The sequence below is a fragment of the Chelonia mydas genome, chromosome 6 (genome assembly GCF_015237465.2).
Source record: "Chelonia mydas isolate rCheMyd1 chromosome 6, rCheMyd1.pri.v2, whole genome shotgun sequence".
Taxonomy (NCBI): Eukaryota; Metazoa; Chordata; order Testudines; family Cheloniidae; genus Chelonia; species Chelonia mydas.
The window spans coordinates 30,733,021-30,754,803 of NC_051246.2; the positions used below are offsets into that span (position 1 = coordinate 30,733,021).

The window sequence follows — 21,783 nt, forward strand, 5'->3', positions numbered from 1 at the left end:
CTTTTATTAATGCACTTTCTATTCCCTGTAACCTTTTTTGTGTTGGTGGATTAATGCTAAATAAAACTTATTGCATAATTTTTTTCTTCCTATGTTTTTGTTTAGAATATACTTCCTTTGCAAACAGATACGTCTTCCTAGTTTGTGCAACTTTTTATTTAACTAACAAACATACATATCATTAATAGATTGCTGAGACCTGGAAACATCTTTTCTTCAGCGTCCAGAACTAGGAAGAATAAACACAGTTGCTTTAAGTATGGCTGTTATGTCATTTTTAAGTTTATTATAAACTAATGAAAGCAGGGTGCCCAAAGTAAAGGCTTGTCTTCTGTGCTAGATCGTGTCACCCAGGAAATGTGATTTCTTGCAGGGTGACCATAGCAAAAACGGTGGTGATTTTTTCCCCCATTCTATTTAGATATTACAAGCAAATATCACCCACTGGTAGTATTGCAATTTGTAAAAACAGCTAGACAAAATAGGAAATGTTGACCTTAATTATGCTGAGGTGTATAACACTTTTACTTGTAATCACCTCATAGATTTGTTTCAAGCTTCCATTTCCTTAACAAATTGTTTATGCTGCAAATTGCTTTCTATAATCCACACTAATGGATCCTGCTCTTTTCCCAGGTGACTAATTACCACCATCTCCTCAGCAACTTGATGTCATTTGCTTCCTTAGATTAGGGCTGGTGTGGGCTACCTCAACAAATCCTTCATGGAAACCAAATTTTCATGTCCTTTTCCCCTTCAAGATGAAGTGCAGAAGTCAAATACTGTAAAGGGCCCAAAACAAGCAGCATTCACACTTCCGTATGCAAACTGCCCCATTTTCATGCTAAATGCAATGACCTTCCTCCCATAAGAGGCCAAAGAAATCCATGTATATCTCCCAAAAGAGTCTGAAGGGAAATTTCCTCATCCTTGTTGGAGTCTGACTCTGAAGACACCTCTGAGGAGTTTTAATGCAGATGACATGAGCCGCTTATTCTAGAGCTGGATGTATGGCCACTATTCCTTTAGGTTTTCCTTTCATTCAAGATGGCAGTTTTGGTTCAATTTTTTTACTCTGTCAGATGAGTACAAGAAACGGTTTTGTTTCCCCCCCCCCCCTTCCAAATCTCCAGTAATTATTTTTCCTCCAACTAACTGGTCCTGAGAAACATGCCCAGCTTTCACATTAATCAGGAGCTGTGTATCCCTCCCTACTTTCTTTCTGGACTTAGAGTGGGACAAAAAGGATCCTGCACTTGTGGTCTATTTCTTTAAATTACAGAGGGCTGTAACTCAATCCAATTTATTTTTTCCTCAAAGTCAAGATGTATCTTCCTTCCTCCTTAAGTCAGCTCACTACTACAATTTAGGGCCCTTATTAGTAGAGTACTTGGAGATATTCCCTACAAAAAGGTGATTTCCCTCCTCCCCCCCCCCAAGGTTTTCAGTGTGTATCTACAGTAATCCATTCCCCCACTCTTATTGTGTTCTGTATGGTTTGTTAACTGCTTCTGTTAGTGCATTAGATTTTAGGGAAGCTGTTAGCCTGCTTTCATGTATGCACTAGCAGCAGAGACTCCTATTATGGTATACCTTAGTTCTGATTCATTTGCCTGTTAACCACCTGTGGAGAGAGGAGGATGGATCCCATTAGCACAGATTGCTGAGTTACTCTCAATTCCATTTTACAGGTAAGGAAAAAAATCCTTGTTTTTCTTTGGCATGTAGTTTGCCTTGGTTTATTTAGGTCAACTTTTTGAAGTGTATCTTTGCGATTAAGCTTAGCCTCAAGTGCCAAAAGTTAAGCTTGTAAATCCATGTTTTACGTGTCAAAATATAGAAGACATGTTATTCAAGAGTACTAAGCCCCTGTAGTCTCTGCTCTCATCTATTTACTGGGATTTTTGTGTAATAACTAATGAGTTAGCTTTTTAATATTTAAAGGGGGGGGGTCTCTTTTTTTTTTTTACTGAGGTTTGAGATAAGGGGGCTATAGGAATAGTAGAGAGGACTGGTTCATATTGAGAATCTGGATTTAAATATCAAGCTTTTGTGGAGCTGTACTCCTCTCTGCATCAGGCTGACTTCAGTCTAGCCTAGTGTCCTGCCTCTGAAAGTGGCCAGTGCCATGCTTCAAAGGGACAACTCTGAACAGAGCAATGTCACGTGATCCATCCCCTTTCCAAAAGCCATGTTTGAGGCCTAAAGGTAAAATTAGACAAGGAAACAGAAGTAGCAGTTCATGGTTTATTTGGTGTTAGGGCTGGTACAGTTGAATGCTTGCAGTGGCCTTTACTTGTTGTATACAGCAGTCCTGGTTTACATTTTTAGGAACCAGATTTACAGCTATTCCAGTATCGTACACAACAATTAAGTTCTCCGGAAAAGGTATGCACAGAGATTCCAAAGCAGTTAGGAAAATACATTTGGACCTGCAACAAGTTGAGATCTTTAATCTATCAGTCAGAGAAAGTTGGTCAGCGTTGGTTTGCCCCCATCCTTTTTGTAATACAAGAAATACTTTGGTCTCTACATTTATTACACAGTTGTGAAACCAATTATATTCTTCTGAACTGACATTAAACTGAGAAAAAGGCAGAGGATTTTGCTAGGCAGTGCTGTTTTACAAGGAGTGCTAGATCTACTTTACACCACTTAACCGTAAATTACTAGGTTGTGATCCACCTCTGGCTACAAATACAGGTTTTGGTGACTAGGAATAGTTTCCTACTCTAATTTCAGGAAACTGAGTTGTTCATAGATTTTAGCTTTACATGTTTCTAGTCTGTACCTACATCAAAGGACATGACCTACTTGAAAAGTGCAACAGACAAATCCACTATACTGTTGTATAGTGAAGTGAAGTTCTAGGACATAAGAATTAAAACTGCAGTTCCTTCTGGATTCCCCAAAGTGTATCTGCACTCTTCCTTAGCTTTTCTTCCTCCTCACTCTTCAGAGTCATCTTTACTACATCCGTAATGCCACCATATCCCAACACACAAGGAACACTTAGGAAGACATCATCATGTATTCCATACATGCCCTGAAAAGGAAATAGAAGGATATTACATGGTTCTTTTACAACCTTGGTTTACTTTATTTTCAAGTATTAGCCCATCATGTCACCACTTCCTTTAAGCCAGTGGTCTAAATTGTTAGCCAAATTTCACAGGAAATTAGGCAGCTCTGGATATTAATATTTACAACTGTAAATTAGTTTACCTCTTAACACAAGAATGGTGGACGTTTCTCTGCTTTAACAAGCTGCTGCTTACCTTAACCATAGTAGAAATTGGGTGAACCCTCTTTAGGTTCTTCATAATAGTTTCAGCTAGATCTGCCACAGAGAGACCAATAGCCCATGATGTGTATCCCTTCAACTTGATCACCTCATAGGCACTGCAAAGGTAAAGAACCTGCTTTACATTTTCTAAAAGCAAAATGGTTAAACTGAAGTTTGTTATAACTTGGATTATGAAATCTTAAAACAATGGGTATGATTTCCAAAAATCACCTAACTCAGTGGCACCAGTCCCACTGACCTTCAGCAGGACTTGTGCCCTTCTACAGGATTAAGCACTTCTGAAAATTCCACCCAGTCTGTTTAACAGTCAAGCACAAAGGTACCTATTAACCAGATTTAAAGTATTGGGTTCTCTGCACCGAAAAAAAATTAGAGGTGCATTATTATGCCCATCTATGTAAGAGTTCTTGGCATACAAGATTGCAGCTCACCAGAAATTAACAACATGTTTTCTCCATTAGACTGGAGAATGTTAGCTACCAAGGCATCCCTATTTTAAGTTGTACCACTTCTGCATCTTGTTTCTGTTCTGCTGATACTGCAGCAGATACTTACAATACCATAACTGAGCACAGCCGGTTAGAGACAACATATCTGCTCCATTTGACATTATGCACTATATAGGTCTGTGCCATTTAAGGGTAAAGCAACTTGTTCTAGTGTAAAATTGCTCTTTACCTGTCCACCACCTGTTTGTGGACTTCTTTCCAGTGCTCTTTGTCTTTATCAGTTCCTAGGTCTGGGTGCAGAGCCTTCAGGGAGACACCAGCAACATTAACCCCACTCCAGACAGGTACTAAGATAAATACACAAAATTAACGAGTTACTTCACAGTAGAGCAGTTATCCATCCACCAGACAAATCCTAATTTCACTCCACCCAAATATATACTGACAATTAGCGTAACACCTGGTAGAGTGAATCTGTTGCCATACAAATGCCATTGTGGTTTCGATGTCTGAATGTAACACTAAATTTTTTTTTTTAAATGTTTGTATCTCTTACAGGATTAAAATAAGTCTTGTGAACCTAGTCCTGTTTGAGTGTCTGAGCCGGTTTCTTTATTTGGCATCTCAAGGTTAAAAGGTGGTCAGTTTGGGTTTTTTATTGGTCAAGAAATGAATTGTCAATAAGGGACTATTTAGATAGTTTCATGAGGGGCTGGGGAGGTGAGAAGGGAAAGCAATTTTGAAGTCTCCCCTTCCCAGACAATGCTGTTTCAACAATCACTTGAAGGTGTGTTGAACAAAAACAACACTCCTAGGTACTCCTGGCCTAGGCCTGCAATTCAGTTCCTCCAAATAAGTTTGGAGAGAGAGGCCAAAAAAAAAAAAAAAAAAAAAGCATTAAGACTGAGTGACTAAAATTAAAAATCTTGTCTAGTGCCGGTCTGATGACAACAGCGTTTTTCAAGAGTCCCTTGCAAGGAAGAGCTTCACCCTCCCACTCCTTCAGCTCCCTACTGGAGAGTTCTCGGGAGAATTTAATCTGCAGATTTTGGCCCTCCTTGGGTTACAGTAATGACCTTTTGTAACAGAACAGGTTAAGTCAAATATAGATCATCTACTGTTACTACATGCCACAGCTAAGTTAAGGAAGGCAATGCTTGTTCTCTTAACTTGCCTCATGTTAAGGTCCTAATGAGCAATTCTTTGCAAAAGATTGAATATTGGTGTTTCCTGGGACCCTGGTAGAGTTTTAGTCTTGAGCTCCTAGTACATTAGCCTTATTCTGGTTTTTTTTTTAAAAAATCACAAACACTGAAGATAAATAGGGCTTCATACGTACCACTAGAATCTCCATGCTCTCCAATTATCCACCCATGGCAGCTTAGAGAATGGATACCCAGTCTTTCTCCCATGAGGTAGCGGAAACGGGCAGAATCCAGATTGCAGCCGCTACCAATAACACGGTGTTTAGGAAAGCCGCTGATTTTCCAGGCCACGTAGGTCAAAATATCAACTATTAATACAATAAAAGGACTGAGTCTTTAATCAATGAAAAATTCTAATGCCTTGTTTGACAAAGACAGTTTATTTCAACTGATTCTTGTGAGGGTTTTATCTGTAAGCGGAGAAGATTTTTACTAAATATGCTGAATCGAGCACAGAATTGATACACACCTTCCCAATAAATATCTAGTTGCCTCTTAGCAAAGCCACCTTTTTAGCTGCATGGCAGAGGTTTAAATTACACTATCTATAAGACATGGCAGCCTCCGTTACACACAGTCCTGCTTCAAGAGCTTTACAGAAGTAGTTACAGGTAAGTTTAAACTGGAGGGTGACGCTTAATTCTCAAATAGGCAATGTGAAAATTTTTTTTTTTTTTTATTTTGCGGGGGGAAGAAGGGAGGTGACTGCATCATGCTCTTCCTAAATTCAGTTCTGAACTGGGAACTTGAGACAAGTGTTACCTCAAATCCCTAGCCCATTAAACTAGGTTAGTTTTCCCCTCTCTGAAACATGCTTCCCTATTCCATAAGAACCAGGGAACGATGAGGGCTTTATTAAGCAGTCCTAACAAGCCTGACCTGGATTTGATACGACGAGCAGCTTGCAGTCAGGGCTGTACTTGACAATGTTGGGAATGATGAATTTGAAGATGTTTACATTGCGCTGGACCAAGTTAAGACGACTCTCTCCTTCTTGCTGGCGCGCGCCAGCTGTGATGATAACCAGCTTGGAGTGTGCGGTCACACTGTAGTCTACAAAGAAAGTGTCAAACATTAATTCTTTCCACAGATAGCTCAGAACAAGCCTAGAGTTCCTACCATCCTCAAGTTAGAGCTCACTGTCTGAAAGTGCCGAGAGGCAGTAGTTAGTGGATACAGTGCTCTCCTGCTAGTCAGTTGTTCTCTGCTACACAGAGAAAATTCCATCAGCTTCATTTTGTTGCTGCACAAGTTTCTCTGATACTATAGTAATGGGGGCTAAATGAGTATGATAGGACTAGCTCTTTGAGTGTGGACGGTGTTAAGCACTCTTATCTACAGCTATGAAACGTGGACACTCTGTAACAGACACCTGAAGAAACTAGAGCATTTTCACATGCGCTGTCTGTCTCCCATGTAACATCAAGTGGGCAGAAAGATACCAAACAAGGTCCTGGACCAGTGCTGCATGACTAGCGTTGAATCCCTGATAATACATGTACAACTGTGCTTGGCAGGTCACCTCATCCATATGGATGACACACAACTCCTCTCAGCCATGTTTTATGGACAGTTGAAAATGGGAGCATGTACACTGGGAGGCCAACAAAAAAATTAAAGGCACTACCAAAGCTCATCTGAAAGCTCTTCAAGTCAACCCTAACACATGAGAAGCTGCCAAAGAAGCGTGAGTGAAGAAAGCACGCTGTGGCAAAAAACACATGGCCAAATCTGCCTGCCATGCAGCTATATCTGCAGATCCCTTAATTGGGTTACGTTCACCTGAGAGCACTCACTGAAAGACTAATGTCAGCTACAACAGGAGACTCCAACAATGGAAGGAGGGAGAAGAAAGCCCCAAGTGTTACCTTTCATGGAATGTGTGTTTTGTTTAAGGAAATACTGGGTGCACGGCTACTGATGGTAGCCCTAGAGAGAAGCCAATCTGGACAATAGCTGAGGTATAGGTAGTGGTGGTGTATGCTTTTCTGGCTACTGTAAGCCTGGGGTGACATGTCTTACAATTTAAAAAAAAAAAAAAAAAGCCTCTGTTCTGATAGGGACTGCCTATGGATGAAGGAGTTACTCCTTGGCAGAGAAATAAGTAAACTATGCACTAACACTTGCTATAATTTCACTGTGGAATTTAAACTGGCATGGCCTGAGCTGTTGATAGCCAATAGGAGTGGTAGACAAGAACACACCTCATGCTGGTGATTAGCCAGCTGCAGAGTAAAGTGATCTAGGAGGATCATACAGGTAATTCTAGAACACAGGAGTGCTCACCTCCACGAGCTGTAATGAGAAGTTACAAATTCTAATCTGGCAGCTATGAACCATTTTTTATTTTTTCCCCAGAGAAGCTACAGCTAAGGGCAACAAATTGATCGGTGATATGGAACAACTTCCCTATGAGGAGAAATTAAGAAGATGGACTGTTCAGCTAAGAAGAGAGACAACTAAGGGCAGGGGGATAGGAGAGGTTTATAAAAGTATGACTGGTGTGTGAGATGCTGACAGACCAGGTGTTAACTTGTGTCAAGGTCCCCATGTCAACAGAATACTGATTCCAGCTATGCATTTGTCAATCTGGCTCACCAGTGTGGTTACAATAGGTATTAGAATTACAAGAATATGTTTGTTTAGCTTTTATTAAAGGATTGAGAATGCATGCAGCAAGTAGCTTACTTTAAAGATATGTAGTCCATATTGTAAGGTAATATTGGAGTGGTTGTATTGTGAGCCTCTAAGGCACCTACATACTCTCAACAAGAGGAGAAGAGAGATTTCTTGTTCTGCTCTCCCCCCAGAAGATGAGCCATGCAAGTGAACTCCTCCCATTAAGCTTGTAGCACAGAACAAGGTTGAGGACAAAAACCCTAAACAAAAGGAACTAAGGATCTCTACACTGCTTGCATTGTCCCTGAAAATGGACATGGGTTTTCTAGGCATAAGCAAGAAATCCCCATCTGCTTAGCCTGGGTTAGCTCTCAAGGACATACAGAGCTTGCTTATCAGACTATTCTATCACCTTTTGAAACTTAAGATAGACATAGATGAGTTACAATGTGCTTTAGCTTTGTAAATAACTCAGTTTCCTTTTCCTATTTAAAAGGACTTTATACTGTTTATTTTAGGATTGGCTACAGGCATAGTCTTTGGTGTCAGATCTAAGGTACAACTGACCTGGGGTAAGTTACTGGGCTTTTGATACCAGGAGTAACCTGAATATTGCTGTGATTCTTGGTGTAAGGGACCTTGCTCACCTGGATGGGAAAATAGATTGGAGAACCCAAGGGGACCGAGACTCCATGTTTAGGCTGTTCTGGTGCTGGAGGAGTTTACACTTGGTTGTGAGTTCTATACTTAGATTTCACCAACCAATTTGGTGTTTGTGCCCTGTTTCCTAACAGTCTGCCCTGAGGTCGGTACTCACACTGGAGTCAGTACAGGCAGCATTACAGTGTACAGAAAGTGAATAGGGAAGTGTTGTTTATCCACTTCACATGACAAACACTAAGGGGTCACCTGATATAATTAATAAGCAGCAAGTTAACATATATAAGGAAGTACTTCATGAAAATGGGTTCCAGAGGTTGACTCTGCGTTGTGTGATGTTGAAGGCCAAAATATAATTAGGTTTAAAAAAACAAAAACACACAACAAACTAGATAAGTTCACAGACAATGGGTCAGTCAGAGGCTATTAGCCGAGATGGTCAGGGATACTACCCCATGCTCTGGGTATGCCTAAGCCTTCAGCCGCCAGAAACTGGGACTGGGGGAGACAACGGATCACTTGAAGTTGCCCTGTTCTGTTCATTCCCTCTAAAGCAGCTGGCACGACCCAGTATGGCCATTCTCCTGTTCTATATGAACAGAGACAGATTAACACCTGCTGTTCAATACTAGGACTAAAAATCAAGTGTAACACTTGGATGAGCAACGGTGTATCCAATGAAGTGAGCTGTAGCTCATGAAAGCTTATGCTCAAATAAATGTGTATCTGAAGTGATGGTCTCCATTTAGAAACTATATTTATTAAAAAACCACCACCACACACTAACCTTTGCCAGAGACAATTTTTGGTGTTCTAAGGAAGAGACTGCCGTGCTGGAGATCCAGCATCTCTCCTCTCAGCTTGTCCTCTATGACATCAACAAGGGCAAGTTCATCCGCCAAATCCTACAGGAGGCCAGAAGCACAATTAGAGACCAAGTCAGTGTGCTGGATTTCTGAATTAAAATGTTTCACTGTAATCTGTGAAGTCAGCCTTTAGAAAGATGGCAACAGCATAAATTAAGTGTAGTTAGCCAACTGTTGCTGGTCAGGATCAGAAAATGGTCATTCTAAGCCAAATATTTTAGTTAGCTGGAACTTCTATCAAGGTGCTAGCTTTTAGGGGGGGAAAAAAAAGTATTGACATTTGCAGTAATTTTCCTATCTGTACTGCACCTCACACAGCATCACTAGACTGTGGAGTGCACACAGTTCCATGCATGTTAACCTGAACAAGACAAATGGCTTATGAAGCATAATCCAACAGCTAGTGGTTTATAAACCATGACTATATTATAATAATGAAAAGCAAGCATTGTGTAATCTGTGGTATGATCAATACATAGTTTGGTATTTCAGTGTGGAGAACGCAGTTCACATTTAGAACAGACCACGGTCTTCCACACCCAAAAGCTCCAGGAAAAGATTACTTTCTAGAAGTGACATTGCATACTCTGTGCAATACACACATTTATGTTCAATCCAGCATTTCTCATATCTAAGATGGAATTACTTCTAGTACACAGTGGAATAAACAATTCAACAGCTCAGTTTTCTCCTTGCTTAAAAGGAAACCACTTTAGGCATTCTAGCAGTACAAATAAAGGTTTGGAATCCAGATATATTTTATTCTGTAACTATTTTAGTTATCTGCCCAGGGTGGATAGTTACAGAAGAACCCCATTTATCAGACCTTCCATTATCTGGCTCGGTATTAACCAAACAACCAGCACACACACAGGTCCAGAAGCAGGTGATCTCTCTTGTGGCCACTAGACGGCACTGCAGCCTCACTTTCCCATTCTCCATATTATCATATTTTTTTCGTTATCCGATCTGGCTCCTGTCCCACGTAGATCAGATAAGATATATGGGGTTCTGTACATGAAAGTCAGAAAGCTGGCAATTGTTGGGGAAACATTCTAATAGTACATGTTATTTGTTAGCTCATGTATAGCAAAGATATGAAGTGAATACCTATATTCCATCTGGCATACAGGGTAAAACTGGCATTTACAAGGTGCAAGAACAGCCAGATAAATCAATGGTTCTAGCTATTCTCCATAGCTTTCTTTGGCTCCAGATGGAGGATGGGTAAACCTTGACACTCACCTTCATCAGGATGCTGATTGCACAAGCCATGCCGACTGCGCCAACCCCAACCACAGTGATCTTGTTGTGAGCATGACTGTGCTCCTCTTTGTGAACGTTTTGAATGAGAAGTTCCTTAACAGACATCTTGTAGTGCTGAAAAGAACGGAAGTGTCATGTAATTTCTCCGAACATCCGAGTTATTACTGTCGCTTTGAAGCAAACTCAATGTGGCTACAATCATGGACCCTGTTACTAGATGTAGCACAAGCAAGAAAGTTAGGAGTGACCACATAACGAAGACAGCTGGCGATGCTGCTTGCAGGAGACAGGCCCAAAGTGTACATTCTGGTTGAGAACCTGTGGGTCACTAATACCTAGAAATTGATTTAAATATACTAAGCAAGCCGATTATAATTTGCCCCCCAATAAGGTGTTATGGGCAATGATTATAGTTGGTGTAGCGCTCTAGTAACATGTTTCAATATTAGCACAGAAGGCTTTGCATTACGGTCCGAGAATTTTTTAGTTAAATAAAGCCACTTCTCTGGGTTTCAGAGTACAGCACTGTCTGGCAAAGGGTATTCTACTGCACCAACAGCAAGGGGCTTATCTTCGCTTAAATTCCTACAGCTGTGCAGCAATAGCAGGTCCATGTAGCCACTACCTATGCAGATGGGGGGGGGGGGCATAGCTAATCCACCTCCCCACAAGGCAGTAGCTAGGTTGACAGAAGAGATCTTAACTATGCCACTCGTGGATTTTTCCCCACCCATGAGCAATGTAGTCATGCTGACCTAATTGTCTAGTGTAGATCAGGCCTAGTACTAGAGCTAGACTCAGGCTACGTCTACGCTACAAGTTACTTTGGTGTAACTTACATCACTTGGGTGTGAATGATCTGCACCCCTGAGTGAGGCAAGTATACAACCTAACGCTGCCCACGCCGGCGCTTAAGTCAGTGGGAGAGCTTCTCCTGTGGCCGCAGCTACTGCTGCTCGCAAAGGCAGGAGTTAAGCCGACAGGAGAGCTCTCTCCCAGCAGCTTAGAGTGCTACAATGGCACACTTGCATCGGTGCAGCTGCTGTAGTGTAGACCTAGCCTAAATGACTTACTAGGGCCTTTCTGTATCTTAAGTTCTAGGATACGGGCAGAAAAGACCTCGTCAAGTTCACTTCAGACTTCCCAGCCATGTAAGTGGGAGTGGGTGACCAGATTCCCTAAATTCTCTTGTTAATTAGTTTTAAGGTGCATTTGAGGAATTTCCATTAATGAGCCAGTTAACTTTTCCCCCCCGGGTGGAATATTCTTACAAGAGGAGTACACTGCATCTCTGGCTGTGCCAGCAGAATAATTTCTCCTATGGGTTCTGCATTCACAACTATTTCAGCTGCATGTTACATCACAAGGAAGATAGGAGTGAGGGTCTGGTAAGGCAACATGAATATTCATGAGCATAGTTTTAAATATGCCATTAGTAATGTATCTAGTTCTTCAGTCACATACCTGCTCGTTAGGTATCTGGTACTATATGGTCCATGTATGTCATCTGATTGACAAAGATGGTCAGTAGTTTGGTGGGGAAGTCTTTAAAATATTACTTAATTTGAGCCACAGCTTAGGGGGCTGGTTCCTTTATTTAAGCGTCAGACATTCCCACTGGGAAACAGCCTTAATGTTTATCATTACTTTTAATCCAATCTGGCAGATTGCTAGTAGTTTAAGGCTATGGGGGATATCTTTGGCTGGGATGTGGGAAGTCAATCGAGGAGAGGCTTAGGACACAATTTCAAATTCCACTGACATAAGCAGTAACATATAGGGTAACCTTTCCAAAAGCATTTAAGTGACCTACAAACTTCTGAAACTGTTCCCCTCCCCCAGGTTTATTCATGGGTATTTGTGAGACACGTGCCGCTTCTTTTGAAGAGCTGTACAAAGCCACTATCGTTCCTCAAAGACAGGACAGAGAATAGGCCAGAACAATGAACCCCCTGCTCCAGCATGTCCCTCAGGGTCAGCACTGAGAGGTGCAAGTTTGCACTGCTACTGCTCTGTTGGTCCTGTGGATGAAGGGATTCAGTAGCTAGGGGCTGATTCTGGCCCCTTTCAGAGGCACTTACATACATTTCAAAATAAACTGCTTCTTTCCCACCAAGGGGAAGAAAAAGCAGGAAAGAAAATCCTGACCACCCCTGGGAAGTGGAAGGCACTTCACTGGTTCTAAGTATGTACAGACTGGCACCGGAAATTCTCCCCTTCCACTGGGTGTCAATATAACTGGTCTTTGTGGAGGAAGGCACCCCAGTGGGGAGTCCTGGTCTTCAGACTCCAGCCTGGAGTCACCTTAGTGTTTTTTCCCCTCATTCAGACCCCATCCAATCTTGCTGGTGTTGATGCAAGGACTGACTCCAGCTCCCAGTTACTCCAACCGTGTGGTAGACTCCTGCTGCTCTTCTAATAGAGGCAGTCTGCAGTTACCAGTGGGAGCGAGGAACCACCCAGCCAGCAGACTCAAGAAATGGCACCCTGTGGCCCAACAGCCTTCCTCTTCGGGATCTAAGTCCCAGGAGAGCCACTGTTGCCATTTGCCCCCTTAGCCAAGTTCAGTGCAGCCAGGGGAGTGAGTAAAAATAGCTGCCCAGATGTGGCCAGGGGGGAGGGGGGAGAATAGGACTTGCTGTGTTATGCCTGTGGGACAGGTTTTGCCCAATGAAATCTAGGGACAGAGGTAAAGCTCTGGGGGGGGGCGGGGGGGGGGGCTTTCTTTTAAGCCAACAGCAGACTCCATCACTTAAGTGTTTTAGAGTAGGAAATATACACAGGGACTAGGAGTCACTTCATCTTCCTATCACATTGCATCTCCCAAGCAGCAGGGTCACACCCTCTCCTCTGTCTGTAAAGTAGGTTACAGTTATGGCATATTGGATAAATGATAAGTGTAAGCTCTGCCAGGCTGTCTTTAGTTCATGTGGTACAGGGTCTGGCATGAAAGGCCCCTCACCAGGGCCTCTATGCAGTACAAGACAAGTTAACATCAGTTTTCCTATGTATCGCCCCTAGCAAAGAGACCAGAGTCACGGGCTTTGACATGGAACATTTCTGCTTCCCAGAGCACTGTATAACATGAGATACTCACATGTTCTCCACAGGCCAGATTTGTCCAACACATTTTTTAAAAGGTGGTACGTGAACCAGTAAAGATTGGGAACTGCTGCTCTAAAGCATATCCACATGTGCCAAGTCCTCCATGAGATAAAATTTAGACAGGAAATGATACATCCTGTTTGGATCAAGGGCTAATAGAAGTATATCAACTGTAAAATATACGTTTGTGGGATATTATTCCCCCCAAGGAGTTAGAGCTCAGGGATAGTCATGAAGAATCAAGCATCTGTACACAGCATGAAAGCTACTGCATAGATCCATTGTCAGGTGAAATCAATACTTGATTGCATCTATTTAATATGTGACTCTGTGCCTATGTTGTGTTTTATGACTTTTGCTTTACAAAGGGTCTCCTTAAGGATGAGGAAAATCATTAATTCTAAGTTAGCTCTACTTTTAGCTCCTAAATATGCACTATCACCATAAGGTTTAAAAAAAATTACAGAAAGCAATGCCATGTAGTAAGAAAGCACTGGTAATTTATAAAAATGCCCACCTCTAGAGAACTAACCTAGGACTCCCATGACTCAGACTTCACTAACAGCATTGGCTCCATTCCTCACTGATCAAATTAAATAGCTATCTAAGACAGCAGATACGGACCCAAAACACACTAGTTGGTTGGGATTTTGTTTTGTTTTTCACAAAGTTTGTTAAAACAAATGGGACCACAAATATTAATTGGGCTATTTTTTCCCCTGCACTGTGTCATGTTTGCGTAGCTGTACTTCTTCCTCACAGAGCATCAGATTAACACAGTGGGATGTTGTATCGTAGCTGGAATCCAACACAGACCAGGGGCTGTCAGCTTGCCAACCCTAATGTCTTGCCAGACCCAAATGCAAATGGCTGGGGCTGGGTTCCACACCGCTGCCAAGGGGCAATAACTGGAATGCCAGCCAAGGCTGTTAGAGCCCTTTGCCATGCTCAGCTTCATGAGCAGAGGCAGACCTAGGGATGGCGGGAGTCCCCGAATTCACCCAGCACAGGCTCAGAGGTTGGACACGTCTCTGACATTTTAGGAGTAGGCACACACCACCATCCACCCACCCCCTGGCTGCTCCCTACAAGCCCTTGCAGTGTTATTGCCTGCAGCAAGTTTTGCTTGATCAAGGTGGGGGCTCCCTGGTTTCATCTAGGGAAGATCAGCCCAAGCACCACCTCAAGCAGCTCAGTGCTGTTTCAGCTCCTCTGTGTGCTCAGTCCTGCTCCAGCCAAAGGGGCTAGCGGAAGATTAGTCCTCACAGTGTGTTAAAGGGGCAGCTGAGTTCTGACTCTGCCTGACTAGGGGTCAGGGTCTGCTACCCCATGCAAGAGTCACCCTCTTTTCATTCGCATGCCCAATCTGCCCAGTCGCCTCCTATGCCCTGTGCCAGGAAGAACTGCAGGGGCCAGCCAAGCTAACTCCCACTCTGGACACGAATTTCACTTCCCCTCTCCAGCCACAGGCTAGCCCCGCCTTCACCCCCCAGAATTCATCATGCCGTGTTGCCCAAGGGAAAGTGCTCGGGTGTGTCTGGGTGCAGTAATCGGGAGAGAAGTAACAAAGTTCACTGCACACGTTGCAACCCTCCACGCTAAGCAGCCAAGCCACCAGCAACCGCAAGATTCTCCCCTCCACCCAATTCAGACAGGATCAGGTCCTTTGCAGCCCAGCGACCCTAAGCAACCCCTGTAAAGGGGGATCAGCTAAACAGGAGCCTGCAATCTGAGTGCGGCACCCTCATCATCCCCAGGGGCTTGCCCATCACACAGCAAGGAAGCACCCTGACTGGGCTCCAAGGTCAGCAACAGTAAAAGGATAATTGCATGTAACAGCTCCTCAGCAGTGACTCAATCGATGATTAAAGCGGATGTTGCAGCTTGGGGAAGAACTCAGAACACACCGCACGTAGCCACGGTGCCTACTGCCCCAGTCCACCTGCAAAATCTGTGACCCAGAGACTGCAGCCAGAATCACCACCACGTCCCCCAAAGTACTGTTACCTAGGGCTGTCATAACCCTCCCAGTGCGCAGGGGTTGTATAACTAACCCTTCCATCCCCCCCAGAGTTACAGTGGCCCAGGGATCCGATCCCTGTAACTCATCTGTCCCTAAAAGCAATTCAGTTACTAGAGGCTACGTAGCCCTTCTGTGTACCCCACACCCACAGCGCAGGGAGCACAGAAGCAGAACCCAGCCAGCGCTCCCGCACAAAACAGTGACCCAGGGGCTTATGTAACCCGCACCCCCCGTGTGGCCAGGGATCGCAGCACAGAGCCCTCCTACCCCTCCCTCAAACCCAACCGACGAGCCACAGGTTTAAATAATTTCCCCCCCCCCAAAAAAATAAATAAATACAAGTGACTCGGCGGATTATGCAACTAACACCCCCCCCCATCCATCCTAGCGGCCCCCCCGGGCTCTAGCAGCGTCTGTGCACAGAGCTGCCCTTGCTCCAAGCGGCCGGGCTGGGAGATACTGCAGCGCCGCACTCCCGCCTGCGGCTTACCTGGGAGCTGGACTCGCAAAGACTGCACGGCCCTCCCGCTGCTCCGGCCCGCGCCCCGCCGCCACTGCAGTGCCGCGGCCGGGGGGAGGGGCGGGGGATATAAATAGGGCTCCGCGGCTGACGTGCGGCCGGCAGGGCGGAGCGCGCTGGGCCAGAGCCCGAGTGGGGACGTGCCCGCCTGCACGGTGGGCGCGGGGGCTGGGCCGGCCCTGGCTCGGCGGGCGAGTCTGCACGGACGCAGCGCGTGCGGGGCCGCCTGGGGGCAGCGCGCGCTGATGCGGCAGGAGGGGACCCTAGCCGGGTGCAGGGTCCCGCCGAGGCGTGTGGGGATGAGGGAACCCCGGCGCCGTTTGCTCAGGCAGCTGCGGGCTCTCTGCAGCCTTGCGTGGAAACCAGGCTGTTTGCGAAGGGGCCTTGGCTCGATGCAGAGGTCAGGACGTGCCGTGCAGGGGAGTTGGTTTTTAAAGATTACCTGGGAGCTAAGTGAGGCGCCTGAGCCCCATTTTACAGTTGGGGAAACTGAGGCACGGAATATTTACAAACGTTATCGCCGACCACGTTAAAGGTCCCTTGCATAAGGGGGTGGAGGGTTTCTATATGAGGAATAAGGAGACTTGGAAGGATTTTTAGGTTGACTTTTGGATTTTTTTTTTTTAAGCATTGAAATGTAGGCCTTGGCTGCCCTTGGAAAGATCTATGATAATTGAAGAATTAGTGAAATTAGGCTATCACAGAAGCCTGAAACCTGAGTAATTGAGATGGGAAGGGGAATTTGTCTGTTTTTGTGAATAGCTATTTAATGTCAGTGATTAATTAGCATTCTGGAGAAAAGACCACTTTCTCATACCTTCCCGGACCCTCCCTTTTTCATTAAGCTGTGTGAGGCCAGGATATACATTTTCCTTGTCTAGACTAGGAAAAATATATTTTTTAAGACACGTTAGCTAGCAGGTATTAAGTGCTGTTTAAAATGTGTGTTGCTAGCACCTAATATAGACAGACTTAACACCTTTAAAAATGTGTGATTACTGGCTCAATGGTTGGCCCCACCACCAGATAGTGTTTTTAAATGATGTCTCTGTTTAAACCAGGTGTTAAAAGCATGCTCACAAGTGGTAGCTAACACATTTCCTAACCACATCGTCCCACTTTTGATAGTGATGCCATTGAATCCCACTTCATAATTTCACTTCATGTGGTTTGCCTCTTTGGTTGCTGCAGTTAGTTTCACAAATTAAGAGAAGCTGTACTGCTATTTTAATTTCTCCCCATATGTGCAGCATCTGCATTCTCTTTAAGCGTAACTCTCAACTGTTCCTGACTGTGGCAGTCTGCCAGTCTCTATAGATTCAAGTTTACCTTGTTCTAAGCAAAACTCATGCTCTTCTCCTAAATTCTGTACTGTCGGTGGAGGAACCACCCATCATGGCTTTTACGCTCACCAACAACATTTCCTCAAATAAGGGGTTCCTTTAAGATCCTCGTGCAGCTGCTGACATGGCCTAGTCCTGCTCTCGAGAGCTGATGAGAAGTGCAGCCCAAACTGGTATGGCTGTGAATGGTAATAGAGCCTTAGAGAAAAATCACAGGTGAGGAAAAAGATCACAAACATACACTATTGGAGGAAAGAGTATTGCCTGCACCATTGTGAAATCCAGAGACAGAAGAGCAACTAAATATTGTCCATTCGCTTTCTAAATACAGCTGTCAGATTAGATACTAAAACCTGCAGGCTGTAACACTAGACATGCTTTGTGCGGTGCTGCTGCATCAGGATTGGCAGGTGCTTGTGACATGTGGCCTGGGGGAGGAAAGGAATTGCAATAATTGTGGCAGATGTGGAAGGGGAAGCGCTGGTGAAGGAAGGAGTAAATCTGCTGTGGAATGAATGTAGAAAAAACAAAGTGACTTACTCCAGTGCTGTCATTTTACATTATTCCTGGTTCACAGAACATCCTGAGCAAAAGACTTGGAAGGAGGGGTCAGGAAGTTTAGTTACGCTTCCCTGAATCCTCACTTTCAACAACTTTGTATTCATCTGAGTAGCTCATTGCTGACTTGGCATTTTTTCACATACCAAAATGGAGTTGGGTGCCAGACACCAGGGTCTAAAACATACAGGTAGTTAAACATCATGCTTCAGGGTACAAAATGATCATCTGGAGGAGAGTTGGTCAGGAAAGAATATTTTTTCTCATATACACTGTTGAAGTTTTTGGCAGTAGGACAAGGGGCCTGTCGACACTAAGCTAAAAGGGGTATTTTTAAAAAACCCTTTGGTTATATGATTTTAAAACTCTAGAGCAGAGAGGGCAAGCTGTTGTTTAACACTTTAATGGGCTGAGGTGAACTCCAGGCTCCCAAAAGAGAAAAGGTTCTTATTTGTACACTTTTCATCCTGTAAGCCAAGCAAAATTAAAAACAGGCATAGTTTCCAGTGTATCACGGGGCCTCCATTGCAGTGATATCAGCTCTGTGCATCTGCATGGAATCTGTGTTTGCCACAAAGACCAAAATCATCTCTATTGCTAATAACTCCTTCTAGGGTTCACCTCAACCAGCCAACACAGGTTAAAAAACAACTTGCCCTGTCTGCACTGGAGTTTAATTAACGTAGGTGAGCTAACATGTTTTAAAATATATATTGTTTTTATCCTAGTCTAGACAATCCCAAGGTGGCGATACAGCAGATTGAGCACCCTGACATGTTGAAACCTGTCTGGTTTTATGATGTTTGCATTTAATTCACCCGAATTATTTGGTGGAAAATAGGATGGCAAATGCCAACATTTTTCTTGTGTGTATTGTGGGGCCGAGGCACACGCGAGAGGAGAGAAATCTTCAGGCATGACTGACGTTGATTTTCTGTCTCAGAGATTTAACCAAAGGAGGCCCATGCCAATGCAAGCAGCATGGAATATGCTGATGAAGGGCACTGTTCCTGCACTTGGATAGTCTCTCTCCCCTTCTCCCTTCCAAGGACAGGAGACCAAATCTCTTTTAGTCCTCCTTTTAAATGGCTGACTTTGCTTATGCGGATGTAGGCCTGCATTTCCCCTCCCAGCCCCCATACCTTACCTGCCTAGCTACTGCCTCCATTGCAATGGCAATGGGTGAGGTGTGTATATATAAAGTTACTAAAATGTTTTCAAATCCTTCAAATCTCTGTGGGGAATCTTGTCCTCTCTATAACATGACTGGCCTTCTCTCTCCATTTTCACAGGCTTCAAAAATCACCCCCTTGAGTTAAAATAAAAATGGGGCAGCTGAAATTGTTAGGCTAGGACAGGAGTGGGCAAACTTTTTGGCCTGAGGGCCACATCTGGGTATGGAAATTGTATGGTGGGCCATGAATGCTCATGAAATTGGGGAGTTGGGTTGTGGGGGGGAGGGCTCCAGCTGGGGATATGGGCTCTGGGGTGGGGTTGGGGGTGAAGGAGGGTGCTCCAGGCTGGGACCAAAGGGTTTGGGGGGTGGGAGGGCATCAGGGGTGCAGGCTCCAGGCAGTGCTTACCTCAAGCAGCTCCCGGAAACAGCAGCATGTCCCCCTTCCGGCTCCCATTCAGAGATGCAGCCAGGTGGCTCGGCATGCTGCCCCGTTGGCAGGTGCCGTCCCTGTAGCTCCCAATGGCCATGGTCCCTGGCCAATGGGAGCTGCGGGGGTGGCTCTTGGGGTGGGGGCAGTGTGGAACCCCCTGGCTGCCCCTACGCATAGGAGCCAGAGGGGGGACATGCTGCCGCTGCTTCTGGGAGCTGCGCAGAGCGGGGCCAGACCCCAGCCCCGCTCCCGGTTGGCAGGAGCTCGAGGGCCAGATTAAAATGTCTGAAGGGTCGGATGTTGCCCCCAGGCCGTAGTTTGCCCAACCCTGGGCTAGGAGCACATCCAGTGCCCACTGAAAACAATGGGAGTCTTTCCATTTATTTCGATGGACATAGAATTAGGCCCTGATTAAGTAACAGAAATTACCTATACCACATTCTCTTCAGTCTGGATTTTTTTTTTTTTTTCAGCTGAGTGATATGAGGTAGCTTTAATTGTAAACTAAGGCTCACTACCATATGGAAGAACATGGGTTTAGATTATCCATCACATCAGATGTTTCCAATATTCTGGGGGGGAAAAATCTACAGCATTAAGAGGTTTTATCTCCATTTTGATACTTTGCTGTAGGGTTTAAAGTATTGTTCAATCTTGGTGTCTCTTGTCAGTTGCATGTGTCCTTTTTCTCTGGAAAACCAACTCAAAGCTGATACTGACCACTCCGAAGATGAGAAGACATGAAGCTACAACATGCACGGGGTCATTTTTGGGGTTCAATTCTGAAGTTCTTGCTCAGGCTGCACTCCCAATGAACTCCATTGGGTTTTGTCTGCAGAAGCAGGCAGTGTGTTCTGAAGAAAAGATCGGGGGACTGAGCATCAGGATGTTCTGAGTTCAAATGGGAATGGTTTTCTAAAAGATCTTTTCTAGGAATTATTTCGAAGAAGTTCCGTGGCCTGTGTGATACAGGAGATCCAAATGAGATGATCACAGTGGTCCCTTCTGGCCTAGGAATCTATTAATCTAAATCCTGGTTTACCCATTAATTTGCTCTGCACCCTGGGATGAGTCCCTTCATCTTTCTGCCTCAGTTTTTCCATCTGTAAAATGATAATATTTAACTACCCCCTCATAGTGATATTCTGAGTATTAGCTAATTAACAGTGATAAAATAGTTCAAACATGTAAACCTGTAAAATTGCTAATTATTATAATCAAGGGGTTCAGGATTGGCACTTAGATGCCATGCTGCTAGGTGCTTTAGACATACCTTAAGTTGATTAGACTAGACCAGACCCTAAAATGGACTGAGTGAAATCAGATAAAAAGGATTGAGGTGTGTCTTTTATTGTCATTCAGTTGATTATGCGACGGCATTCAGTTGATTATGCGACGGCAGGGAGTGGACTTGATGTCCCAAAATGTCCCTTCCAGTCCTGTGTTCCCAAAACCAGAAATAACAAAGTATGGTTGAGCGAGAACTTTAGTGATTGTTACATATGTAGCAGGGTGAAATACATTGTACAGTGCATAAAATAATCATGTTTATACATGTCCCTGTGCTCTTCAGTCGTCTGTAGTATTCCCACTTCAAAGGTTTGTACTAACCTATAGAGAACCGAAGGCTCAAAAATGGATCCCCTCTTAGCTTGCACTAACAGATTTCTATGCACCCAACTGATTTACCAAAATAAATAATCTTCACAATTTTGTCTCGCTCTTTATCTGTTCCCACACATGCAAATATCCTTGGGGCAGAGCTAACTGGAATTACAAAGACCTAGAGCTCTTGCTACTTATTAGAAGGAGGTGCTGGCTGAAGTCTTAACACTGTTTTGGGGGGAGGGAGGGGGTTTGCATTGTCATTGGGTGGGGTTAGCTGATGCAATTCTCATTTCTGGAAATTTCCACACATTTTGAAATCTTACTAAGGTAAAAAAATAAACATCAGGGAAATGTAACTGAAATATAAGTGGTGATTTTATACATAACTGACAAAATCTGAAAATCCTACACCTTCTGGGGGAACTTTTCATTATATCGCCATAGGTGTTTATTGGGATGGCCTAACAGGCTCTCCAGCTGGTTACGAATTATTTTTATTTCCTAGTTTACACGCTTCAATACTCAAAACTTCTAAGTACGTTGACTTTTCCCCCACCAAAAAAGTTCTATGTGCTTCCCAATTATACAGTCATGGAGGATTTGTTCACTGGTGCAGTGTGCCCTAGAGGATAGAGCACTGAAGTGGG

General features: G+C 44.1%; 1 protein-coding gene across 1 annotated transcript; it reads right to left on the minus strand.

Annotated features, from left to right (window-relative positions):
• Positions 1 to 2,233: 2,233 nt before the first annotated feature.
• On the minus strand, positions 2,234 to 21,230 carry LDHA (lactate dehydrogenase A). The gene is made up of 8 exons (XM_037899674.2): positions 15,991 to 21,230; positions 10,352 to 10,486; positions 9,028 to 9,145; positions 5,841 to 6,014; positions 5,096 to 5,269; positions 3,986 to 4,103; positions 3,279 to 3,402; positions 2,234 to 3,046 (listed from the first exon to the last, which is right to left on the minus strand). Exons 2-8 carry the CDS (start codon positions 10,475 to 10,477, stop codon positions 2,882 to 2,884), a joined length of 999 nt encoding a protein of 332 aa, XP_037755602.1. The 5' UTR covers positions 10,478 to 10,486; positions 15,991 to 21,230; the 3' UTR covers positions 2,234 to 2,881.
• Positions 21,231 to 21,783: the final 553 nt, after the last annotated feature.

What these genes read in the sequence shown, in the direction of transcription:
- LDHA (XM_037899674.2), bottom strand. Translation starts at nt 10,477, where the DNA reads ATGTCTGTTAAGGAACTTCTCATTCAAAACGTTCACAAAGAGGAGCAC. An exon ending in AAAAATTGTCTCTGGCAAAG is followed by an intron (nt 6,015 to 9,027) that starts GTTAGTGTGTGG and finishes CTTTCTTTGTAG; the next exon opens with ACTACAGTGTGACCGCACAC. An exon ending in CAATTTCTACTATGGTTAAG is followed by an intron (nt 3,047 to 3,278) that starts GTAAGCAGCAGC and finishes TTTCCTTTTCAG; the next exon opens with GGCATGTATGGAATACATGA.